We start from the raw sequence: 13,216 nt of genomic DNA, 5'->3' as shown, positions 1-13,216 counted from the left end.
TATCTGTGTATATACACGCGGCGTATTTGCATGTGTCATTTGGTATACCTGTGTTTATACACGCGGCGTATTTGCATGTGCCATTTGGTATACCTGTGTATATACATGCGGCATATTTGCATGTGTCATTTGGTATACCTTGTCATTTGGTATACCTGTGTATATACACGCGGCGTATTTGCATGTGCCATTTGGTGAACCTGTGTATATACGCGCGTATTTGCATGTGCTATTTGTTAAACGTGTATATTTGATATTATTTGTGTATATACACTCGGCGTATTTGCATGTGCCGTTTGCCGGTGTACCTGTGTATATGTTACAGTAAGATTGTGAAACCAGGGATTTCATGAAATCCCTGAAAATTTTAGTAATTTCGCGAAATTACTGAATCACTCAGGGATTTCATGAAATCCCTGAAAATTCCAGTAATTTCGTGAAATCCATAAAAAATGTAGTCAGTGATTTCATGAAATCCCTGAAGAGGAAATAAGCAGACAATACATCTGGTGATTTTTTATTTATTGATGCATTTGAATAATCAGGTATACATTTCAGGTATAGTTTCTTGCGTAGTTCAACCAAACTGCAAACGAATAGATGTAGATGGATAAAGCCTTATGGGTTTGCAGAGCTGTTCCAATGCTTATTGGACGTTGAACTAACAGTTCTGTGTCAACAGTACAATCATTAACGTGCAGATTAATGCACTGCAGTTGTACCCCCCCCCCCCACACACACAACCATGTTCTTTCTTTTGTTGATTTAACAAAGCTACAGCGTCATAATACTTATCAGTGTTGTCATTTTTTTGCACCAGTCAATTGTAACCACGCCCACAACCCCTCCCAGGTCCGGGGTTATATCGGGGATAGCCGGAGATAACGGCCGTGTTTACTTTCCAGATCACAATGTAGTGGTGGGTGAATGCGGTGGTTTTGTCATGTGCCGAAAATAGCGGGGAATTTGCCTTACCTAGGGTCCCTTGATGCGGGCGCATTTTGCGGGGATTTTGCCGGCAGGATTTCAAGTAGATTTGCTTGTATTTTAATGATGCAAAATTTCAACTTGCCGAAGTTTTGTAGAACGATGCAACGCTGAAATTCGGCAAAAGATTGGTCATGTGGGAACACCTTTGAAGTCACGTCCTTTGAGATTTACGGTTGGTTGATTTGAAGTTTATAAGCATTAACAAATATATATATATATATATATATATAACTGATACGCGATTCAAGGGAAGGAAGCGAGTATAGCCTTCGTGTTTCCAATCCAGCCAATTATCCCACTTCCCTCCGTTACCCGTCTTTTAAGAGTTCATACTTTGCTTCCCCGTCTCCCCCTATTGCATTCTAAACTTTCTCCCATCCCAGTCTTTTCCCTTATGCACCAGTCAATTGTAACCACGGCCCCCATGTCCGGGGGTATACCGGGGATAGCCGGGGAAATGGGCCGTGTTTTTACCTTCCTGGTGGCCCTGGGGAGGCCGTGGTTACAATTGACTGGTGCATTACCATTTCCTGAACGTAGTCACGATTTGTCCATAATGCTGTGATAAGTGATCTGACAGAAACAAGATGTGACTGTGTATATACGCGCGTTTCATTTTGCTTTTGACTGTCCTATGAAATACATTAAACTAAACAGTGTTGATGTTAAGATATAGCCAGTACATAAATGATGGACTAGTAATGCATATATGCAGCTATTAAAAGGCCATAACATGACTCAGTCAGGATATGGTTACAATGTGCGCATTTCCTCTTTCTAGTAACAATGTAATGTATTATTAAGTACCGCTGGTAAAACAATGTTCGCTATGCCAAAATTAAAGCGTAACATAGATAAAGCCCGGATGGAACAGAATTCTGATGGGAGAGTCATACAATTCAAACAAAATATAACACGTCACATGATTTAATTGAAACAAGTTTATTACAACATTATGATTAGAATTAGTTATTGAAAGTAGTAATATGATGAATAGCAATAACAAATTGAAGTTCTGCACATTTTAAAGTCATTACGCTGTTGCCGATTATATTTCAATATATATAGGATGACAGTTACTTAAGGGTCGTCCGTAAAGTAGCAGTAACCTTAAGGTCAGCCGGAAGATGGCAGCAACTGAAGGGTCGGTCGAAGTTTGACAGTTACTTAAGGGTCGTTAGTTTAGTGGCAGTGACTTAAGGGTCAACCGGAAGATGACGGTGACTGAAGGGTTTGTCGTATGGTTGCAGTGACGTGAGGGTCGGTCATAACTTGCTGTGACTTTAGGGTCGACACAACCCGAAATGTTCGATTATCGAAAATTGCTCGTGTAAGTTAGTTAACCAGTATCTACTTCATCTGATAATATAAGTAATGAAAATTAAAGTAAGTAAATCAGAGCAATGACGAAAAACATTTGAATTAAAAAATGATCAAGAGTACTGCTAACAATCATACATATTCTACAGAATATATTTTTCTGAGTCTCTCTTCTCTTTGCAGTTTTCAATTCTATACCTACATTGCCGTATAAGGACAAGTTCCTGGAAGCCATGTTTTAATGAACCATCATAGGGCTTGAAAGAACAAAGTAAATTTAAAAAGAAAAGTGGGCCAACATTTTCTGAATACACGTCCATGTTTATGAGGATTTCCAAATGTTATCCAAAATGGCTTCCTTTTTACAAATTAGTCCAGTGGTTTAGAAGGAGGCGCTATTCGAAGCCATTTTTGAAGATGGACGACAGGCAAAATGCGGACACAATAGCTCACCATGACTCGGGTGAAACAAAAAATAATAAAAAATAAACACGTTCAAAATAATCATGCCATTGTAGGAAAGAATTTCACTGTATTGCCTCGTTTAAGTGTGTGTATTCTGATTGGTTGTTCAACGAGAGGATAATTGTTTTGCTTGTGAAAAAGTCTTCTGAGTATTATACTTAAAACTGACTGGTCATAACGATGACATTGTCCGTCAGTACTATTTTTAGAGGAACAAGCTAAGTTTGCATTCGGTGGACACATACATTCTTTCACGAGAGCGCAAGAGCTCCATGTCGTCACAACAAATTTTGTGACGTCATCTAAATGGAACAAAACAAAACTCGCTTCCACTTCACCGAAATACCGAAACTTGCAATAATCTTCATCAAGGTACTTCATTGTTCGTGTGTCCGTGTGCTGTGCTATAGAGAGTGATTCCCCATACGTGAAGAAAAGAATAGAATGTCGTATGCTATAATTCAGGGCAACGTCGAGGTCATTTGATAAAAATCTCGCTGATGTGTCTGCCCACCACACCCACGAGAAGTTCTGAAGGAGCTCCTGTAAGATGAAACGATACTGGTTAGCTACTCATTTTTTAGTTCAGTCGGTAGCCGAATGTACGCAATTAGGAGGTTGCGTAATGAATTTTTGACAGGTCGTAATATTTATCATACCAAACCCCGAATTTGAAATAAAAACCGAAGGGGGGGGGGGGCGTATAAGGGGTGAAGGGGTTAATATGCTGTCCGTCAATGACCTAATTTCGATCTGGGTAATACTTAATTGGCCCTACCTATATATTAGATAAATTAAATCAACAGACTCTTAATATTGTAACTTTAATTTTGATATTGCCATATTTTGGGCAAATTGTATAACATAAATTGATAAAACATTTTGGCTTTTTCTGCATTGAACATTTGAGCATTGACGTCACCACTATGTTATCAAGTTTCGTTAATTGTAACATAATGGTGATAAAATCGCTGTCGCAGCAGGCATGTATGCTTCACAATTAAGCACATTGTAAAAGGATAATTTTCACTCCTGCAAGACATATACCTCACTTTATGGCAGTGCGGATTCAAGTGCACTGAATTTTCATATGATCACATCATATCAATTGGAACACTTCGGCCATTTTCCATCGAATCAACCTCGGACGTATGAACGATTTTTAATGTCAGAATTCTTTAGCAGGAAGCCTTTTTCAGGACGGACAGACGGACGGACCGACAGATGGAAGGATGGTACGGGCGTGACGAGTGAAGATATATTATTTTCAACAATAGATAATCAAATATGTTCCATCCAAGAAACGGAAACGAAAATGTTCAAACTGTTTATTTATCTTACATGATTAATTTTTTTTAAGCTCTGTCAACCTGGCCCCTGAGTTTTACATCTACGTACCTTGACAATAAGAGGTTTCCATGTATAGGTCTTCAAATTCCGCACGTGGGGAGGGTGATTTTGGAACTGGAACGTTACTAAACTGCAAATATTGCAGTGTTTAAGTAGCTGGAAAAGATATTAGTATACGTCTATCGGAGGTTCCGAGTAGCAGTGTTAAACTCTGGCACACGTGACGAGTACCTGTGTATTACATGTACTACAACAGGTTGTGGGTTCTATCGCCGACAAGTGATTTTCTCATTGATTGCCAAAAAAACACCAGGGCCCGTATTCAATAAGCATCTTAGTAACAATTTTCAACTAAGCGAAAACTTGCCTTTTTCTAATTTGAATTTAATGAAAACAAACAAGGTTTGTACACTAAAGATATGAAAATAAGGAAGAAAATGGTCTAAACAAATTTGGATATGAATTAATCTGATGAAAAGTAGCGGGTATCTAAAATAATCGTTGTCAAAAATTACGAAATTCTCGTTGAAAATATTCACTAAGATGCTTATTGAATACGGACGGGCACAGTCTAAACAAATTTGGATATGAATTAATCGGATGAAAACTAGCGGGTATCTAAAATAATCGTTGTCAAAAATTATGAAATTCTCGTTGAAAATATTCACTAAGATGCTTATTGAATACGAACGGGCACAGTCTCAACAAATTTGGATATGAATTAATCTGATGAAAAGTAGCGGGTATCAAAAATAATCGTTGTCAAAAATTACGAAATTCTCGTTGAAAATATTCACTTAGATGCTTATTGAATACGAACGGGCACAGTCTCAACAAATTTGGATATGAATTAATCTGATGAAAAGTAGCGGGTATCTAAAATAATCGTTGTCAAAAATTACGAAATTCTCGTTGAAAATATTCACTAAGATGCTTATTGAATACGAACGGACACAGTCTCAACAAATTTGGATATGAATTAATCTGATGAAAAGTAGCGGGTATCTAAAATAATCGTTGTCAAAAATTACGAAATTCTCGTTGAAAATATTCACTAAGATGCTTATTGAATACGGACGGGCCCAGTCTAAACAATTTTGGATATGAATTAATCTGATGAAAAGTAGCGGGTATCTAAAATAATCGTTGTCAAAAATTACGAAATTCTCGTTGAAAATATTCACTAAGATGCTTATTGAATACGGACGGGCACAGTCTAAACAAATTTGGATATGAATTAATCTGATGAAAAGTAGCGGGTATCTAAAATAATCGTTGTCAAAAATTACGAAATTCTCGTTGAAAATATTCACTAAGATGCTTATTGAATACGGACGGGCACAGTCTCAACAAATTTGGATATGAATTAATCTGATGAAAAGTAGCGGGTATCTAAAATAATCGTTGTCAAAAATTACGAAATTCTCGTTGAAAATATTCACTAAGATGCCTATTGAATACGGACGGGCACAGTCTAAACAAATTTGGATATGAATTAATCTGATGAAAAGTAGCGGGTATCAAAAATAATCGTTGTCAAAAATTACGAAATTCTCGTTGAAAATATTCACTAAGATGCTTATTGAATACGGACGGGCACAGTCTAAACAAATTTGGATATGAATTAATCTGATGAAAAGTAGCGGGTATCAAAAATAATCGTTGTCAAAAATTACGAAATTCTCGTTGAAAATATTCACTAAGATGCTTATTGAATACGGACGGACACAGTCTAAACAAATTTGGATATGAATTAATCTGATGAAAAGTAGCGGGTATCAAAAATAATCGTTGTCAAAAATTACGAAATTCTCGTTGAAAATATTCACTAAGATGCTTATTGAATACGGACGGGCCCAGTCTAAACAATTTTGGATATGAATTAATCTGATGAAAAGTAGCGGGTATCTAAAATAATCGTTGTCAAAAATTACGAAATTCTCGTTGAAAATATTCACTAAGATGCTTATTGAATACGGACGGGCCCAGTCTAAACAATTTTGGATATGAATTAATCTGATGAAAAGTAGCGGGTATCTAAAATAATCGTTGTCAAAAATTACGAAATTCTCGTTGAAAATATTCACTAAGATGCTTATTGAATACGGACGGGCCCAGTCTAAACAATTTTGGATATGAATTAATCTGATGAAAAGTAGCGGGTATCTAAAATAATCGTTGTCAAAAATTACGAAATTCTCGTTGAAAATATTCACTAAGATGCTAATTGAATACGGACGGGCCCAGCACTATGTTTCAATCCAGGAAACGGACGCAAGAGTAATTCATATCAGTTTTCGGCTGTCTGCACAAACGAACTTAAATAAATTAGTACAAACAAACCTATTTTATAAATTGTTCACTAGTTAATACAACGTACTCAACTGCTATTTATTTAAAGATGCACTCTTACTCACAGATAAGATTTAACACAATTTATTTTTTTAATATTCCAAAAAGGATGAATACATGTCAAAAACAATGTTTCTTATGAAGGATACCGAGTTTAATTTGAAAGTAATGAGCATTAAACACAGTATTTCTACCTTATGAGACTATAGTAGACCACAGTAAATCTTTTAGCATTCACCACTCATTAAATATGTTTGCGTTTTCTGCTAATAAATACACGTTTGTTATACATGTGTATGTATTGATTTTGAATAAGAGTGTCACTTTAAATAAACATTTAATGATGATAAATAATGAATGAATAAATGGATGTATAAATGAGTGAATGAATGAATGAATGAATGAATAAATGAACGAACGAACGAACGAACGAACGAACGAACGAACGATCGAACGAACGAACGAATGAATATATGAATGAATGAATGAATGAATGAATGAATGAATGAATGAATGAATGAATGAATGAATGAATGAATGAATGAATGAATGAATGAATGAATGAATCGATGGATGGATGGATGGGTGGATGGATGGATGGATGATGGATGGATGGATGGATGGATGGATGGATGGATGAATGAATGAATGAATGAATGAATGAATGAATGAATGAATGAATGAATGAATGAATGAATGAATGAATGAATGAATGAATCAATCAATGAATGAATCAATGAATCAATGAATCATATTAATTATATTAATATTAATAATAATAATAATAACAATAATGTAATAATAAAATAATAATAAATACTACTACTACTACTACCAGTACTTCTGCTGTCGTTGTCTGCTACTGCTACTGCTACTGCTACGGCGCTACGGCTACTACTACTACTACTACTACTACTACTACTTCTACTATTCACAAAAATGATAATAATAATACAACTAATAATAAAAATGATATTAATAATATTAAAAACCAATTTAATGTTTAATAAATATATCGAGTCCGACTTAAATTGATTGACGCCTGTCACCTTTGCTGTAAGTTCAAATAGTTAATACTCAAATTTAATTGCGTTGGTTTTAATATTATTAGTTTGATATTAATGCTGTTTTCTGACATGTATATCACCTGTATTTGGATACGAAGTATGCATAAGTGGTCATACATTATACTAAATAAGATAATATATTACTTAAACTACGTATTCAGTAAATTTTCTTCTACTTTTCGAGTTGATCTTGCATTTTATTACATCAAGGAAGTATTCTCTTTATTCAATTGAAAACATACTTGTTTGGGATATTGGCACACTTGAAGTGGATAAGGAACATACATCTGCCATGACTTTATAAACATGTTAGCCGTAATGTGACAGCTCAATGTGAAGTTTAAACATGTATAATTTATTATCTTCATGTTTCCGTCTATTGATGATTCTTAAAACAAGAAATACAAATTTGGTAGGTCCCTGATAGGTAATAATATTTGAATATTCCCATCATAAATACACATCCAATAAATATAACAAAACACGCTACAAATATATCACGAAGTAATTTCAATTAAGCAGACTGAAAACTTTGGAATCTTAAATAGTTATGCTTGATACAATTCACTAGCAATGAATTTAAACTAAGTACAGATACAAAATACTTACAGAAGTAATACTTACAATGTTTCGTTGCAATTCAGTGAGTCCCATGTCGTAGTATATGAGCTTCACATCTTCATATTTTGGTACAAGATGAACGTAGATACTCTGAATAAGACCTTGACTTATGTCGAAAAAATCTCGGCTGGCAGCCGTAACGATGACCGGAAAACGCACATCCTGGAAGTGCTCCGACGACTTCAGTGTGTTGTTGACGCGTTTATCATGCATGTTCTGGTGCAATTTTACTCGTTCAATATTCAAATGAAAGTTGTCTTCGAACCATTCAGAGCAGTTATGTTGCATTTGTTGACTTCCTGAAACATAAAATATGTAATTGGGTTCAAGCGCCTAATGAATGGGAAATTGATTTAACGAATCTCATTGTCCTGTTATAATGTTATTGTTTGACTTTATTGACTGAATACATTACTCATAAATGTACATAGGGCTTATTCCTTTTTCTATGGACAGTAAACAAATACAATTTAAGTAGAATATACTTAAAATCTTATATTTGCCATTCGCCAACGAAACAAATGTATAATATCAGATTGTAGAAAAAAACAAAACAATATATATTGTTTATACTTCTATGTTGACCATGACTTTGCCATTTACGACGATGTGTTGTACATGCTTTATGGCTATGAACTATGGCTATGGTAACGTTAAATGCTGAATAAACAATATGTTATGATATGATGTGTAATATAAAGTTAGTATCAACAAAGGCTGTTAAAGGAACTAGACACCAGAAGGTCCAACACTCGGGAAAGTACAGTATTTCTTCAAAAGAAGACTAGACTTGTCAATACGAGTTAGTATGAGGCCGATGTTACACCATATTACACTAAATTAATATTTTGTCGCTGTCTCAGCTGAGTTTACCTTTTTAAAAATAGCAAATAACGGTTTCCCAATTTATTGTGTATATTTAGCATGTTAAAGTCATTTGATTAGTACATATAAGTGTACCTGGGATTAACGTGGTAGACAAACCCGGTTCATTTCCAATTTGAAAAATACGCACAGACTTCGAAATGTACATTCCTTATGTCGTAAGCGATGTGATACATCAGTAATTAATATAAAATGTGCTGTACACAACTTATCAATTTTATGTAAGAATTTTCTTTTTTTCTTGCAGTTGTATAATCTGGTGTATAGTCTCTCTAAAGATACTCTTATGTTTTATCATGTCAAACATCAACAAATATCATTTGTAAGTGTAATGATTACAGACAGATAGTAAATGTGTAAGATGCTGATGTAGGAAGTTTAAACAAGACGTAATTTGTGAGAACAAATGTGAAAGAAAATACTTATTATTAATATTTTATCGTAAAATGTAATTATTTAATATTTGCATTTCCACAATTCCGGGCAATCACTGGCTTGACTTGTTGGTGTTTAAAAAAAGTGAAAATAATAACTCGATTCAATTTAAACTGTTTGCAAACAACAGTGTGTGAAAAAAATACCTTAAACATACATTATTGTGCACATAAAATATCATAAATATCAAGTCTATAAAAGTATTACCAACATTAGGGTCCTCGACTTCATGCACCAAAATGGACTCGTTCTGTACATGTGGTACGTGTATTTTAGTGAAGTCTTCCGTATTGATTTGAAGATTGTATTGAGTGCGAACGAAGATGACAAAGCTGACCAGACAGAGGACAAACCATTTTGCCCTTCTGATTAATCCTGCAATGTAATGGTATGGCATGCATGTCACATAAAAGATATCCAATACCCATGGGGTTAAAATTATAAGATATAGTAAATTTTTATCTGCAGTCATATTTCATTTTGCTTTAATCTATAATGTGCACCTTTACGTCAAATCAGGGAACCTCAACATTCATCTCAATTTTTCTATTGCGACCTTACACCCAAACAAACAATTATTCTCTTATACTTGTATTTAAAATAAAACAATAGAAGCAAATTTCAATGGTTTGCTTAGAACTGGCATTTGCCTTCTTGATTTAGTTCAATTATTAAAGTTAAGTGAAGAAACTGTTCAATAATCAGTCTAGACACAAATGTAAATAAAACAAAAACAAAACTCACTTAATCTCATTGTAAGCCTTTATCTCTTTTTGAAATTAATGCGCAATTGACTACTGATCACATAAATAACTTTATAACTGAATGCATCTCAAATATATATTTCAACCGCAAGCAGGCTGAATGTTCCAGTGGCGGGTCTAGAGGGGGGCATAAGGGCCCGTTTACCCAAGTCTGCCGGCAAATAAACCTACGGACTCTTCTTTGTACATGGCGTAGCCGGGCCGTTGCTGATAATTGGTCCGAGTATCTCATAACGACCCGAGACGTAGTCGAGTGGCTTTTTGAGTATGAGGGCCAATAATCACGCAACAGCCATGCATTAACCTCTTCAATAGATTCTTTTTTTCTTCTTTTGTAACGCTATTTTATTTTCCTGAAAATTTATTTGCGATCCAGTTGTAAATTCTTCTCTTCTCTAGGCTTGACGTTATCTTCTCTAGACTTGACGACGATAAAATCTAAAATCTATTTTAGTTTAGGCCAAGTTTGGTTAATAGGCAAACACATTTTGTTCCCTATCTGTTTTTCCATCAATTTAAAATTTCAGCAAAAGGTCTATCTGAATATTTGTTGTGTATGATTCACTGACATCTTCCTGTTCATGTCTTGAATTTTATAATTCAGGTTAATAAAAATGAATTCGTAGCAAGTATAAAAACGTTCTGTACTAAAATAAACAAATACCTCGTACTCTTGATCTCAACATGTATGTTCAGTGATAGCTAAAGAACTTCAGCGAACACGTTATATATTACCTTTTTGGACGTGTTAGCTGAAGAGAACGCCGTATCCAAACCCTACCAGAATTCGTGACATTTTTATGTCACGCTGTTATTTCACTTGTATGCAATGTACAGATAAAATAGCTATATCCTCAGGTAAATGAAGTAAAATGTAGTTCACAAACACATTTTCAAAACCAAAAGACGCTTTATAGATAGTTAATTTATCATATTAATAAATCCGATTATAAGCATTACATAACTACGTCATAGTTGTGTTCAAAGTTAATCACGTGACACCAAGATTTTCAGAAAATACCCATGTGACCTACATTTGACCTCACAAATGTAGTGTTTATTTTGCTGTTATTTTTTCTATTTTGAATAATTAGTAAATAACTAATTACAAATTTGGAATAAATCAATTGTTTTCACTTATCAAAAGGTATTTTCAGCCTTACTGCAATTGGATTCAATTAAATGAACAATGTGAATCCGATACTATAAATAGAATCCATCGACGTCATCATCGTCATGTGATTGCATTGCATCATCACACTCAATTGATTCTGGTTGACTTTACTATGGGGGTTACGCCATAACTTTAATGTGTTGTAAACATAAAAAAGAATATCAACATTAAAGTTATGGAAGCCAGAACTAGTTCAGTGAGTGTTTTTTTTTTTTTAAGTAAGTACAATTTTGCTGCCTCGTTTGTTTTGATTCTGTCAACGCTGAATAAAAAACGCCACCCTAATAGTCTACACTGGTTATCGAACATTTACATATTTTCCTAAACTGCGTTCGCGTTTGTCTCCCTTTACAATTTTCATAATTAATCGTTTCAAGTATATCAATATAGATTGTGATAATTTATTCAATACATTGTTTCACAGTTGCCAAATTTAATTTTAATACAAGAACTGAATTTACCAACAAACGTTCTAAGGGCCGCAACATGATTAGCGATAATTGACCCGGGTCGCAAAACTGATAATCGCTGAGTCATGCAAATAATCGCGGAATCCCTGTTCAAATGTGTTTCTGTATATGGTAATACATGTATTAATGTATTGAAAATGCTGGTATAAAACCGATGATGCAATTCAAACCTTCATTCAAAAATACTTTTGTACATCATTTGTGTATATATAAATATATCAGTGAAATAAAAGTCTTTAGGGTTCAGCGGTTGTGCCCCCACCCCAGTTATTAATTCCTGGATCCGCCACTGTGTATAGCTTCCCTAGAGCAAGTTCATTAAAGGTCACATATCGAATGAGAAGCAGTACGAGTGCACGCCAGGGTTAATGGCATAACTATAATCAACCATTCAATACTTGACAAGACGCCCGTATGCACAATGCATTCTCTTTAAATACGTGACTTTAACACTCTTACACTTAAACCGGCGGAAGCTGCTGTTTTAAATGTTTGCATTGTAAGATAAAAATAGACATAGTGGCACGAAAGCAATCTGAATTTAAAGTAACGAATATGGTTACTTCGAGTAAAAATAAAGATTTATATAATTTTTCTATATACAAATGTACATATATACATGCATATACATTTTTAAATAAATTCGATGTGCGGTTTAACGATTGTATTTGTTAACTTTAAGTATCTGAAAGTCAGTGAATGTACTAGGACTGCGCTAATATGGACTACATGTATATTGTTTTGCTATCGACTGGCTGCGGTACAGACAAGTGCATTTTGATTTGAATGCAATTATGTTAACATTGATACGGAGTGCCGTTAGGGCCATCGCCTATGAATGTGATGACCTGAAACGCGATACTCGATACTCGATAGTACGATGATAAAAACGCGAAATCACGAAACTGCGATGGTGAAAACGCGACAGTTTGATGATGAAAACGCGACAGTACGATAACGAAAACGCGATAATACGATAGTACGATGATGGTAATGCGATAAACTATCGTGTTTTCACCATCGTACTTTCGCGTTTTCACCATCGTATTATCGTGATTTCGCGTTTTCATCATCATACTATCGCGTTTTCATCATCGTACTGTCGTGTTTTCATCATCGTACTATCGTGATTTCGCGTTTTCATCCTCGTACAACCGCGTTTTCATTATCGTACTGTCGTGTTTTCATCATCGTTCTATCGCGTTTTCATCATCGTACTATCGCGTTTTCATTATCGTACTGTCGTGTTTTCATCATCGTACTATCGCGTTTTCATCATCGTACTGTCGTGTTTTCATCATCGTACTATCGCGTTTTCATCAT

General features: G+C 34.8%; 1 protein-coding gene across 1 annotated transcript; it reads right to left on the bottom strand.

Annotated features, from left to right (window-relative positions):
• Positions 1–3,253: 3,253 nt before the first annotated feature.
• On the bottom strand, positions 3,254–10,323 carry LOC128246117 (uncharacterized). The gene is made up of 5 exons (XM_052964316.1): positions 10,230–10,323; positions 9,693–9,860; positions 8,169–8,464; positions 4,174–4,255; positions 3,254–3,318 (listed from the first exon to the last, which is right to left on the bottom strand). Exons 1-5 carry the CDS (start codon positions 10,237–10,239, stop codon positions 3,254–3,256), a joined length of 621 nt encoding a protein of 206 aa, XP_052820276.1. The 5' UTR covers positions 10,240–10,323.
• Positions 10,324–13,216: the final 2,893 nt, after the last annotated feature.

This window comes from Mya arenaria, chromosome 9 (genome assembly GCF_026914265.1).
Source record: "Mya arenaria isolate MELC-2E11 chromosome 9, ASM2691426v1".
Lineage (NCBI taxonomy): Eukaryota > Metazoa > Mollusca > Bivalvia > Myida > Myidae > Mya > Mya arenaria.
Note: the sequence above shows the minus strand (reverse complement) of the source record. Positions and strands in the feature narration are given on the sequence as shown.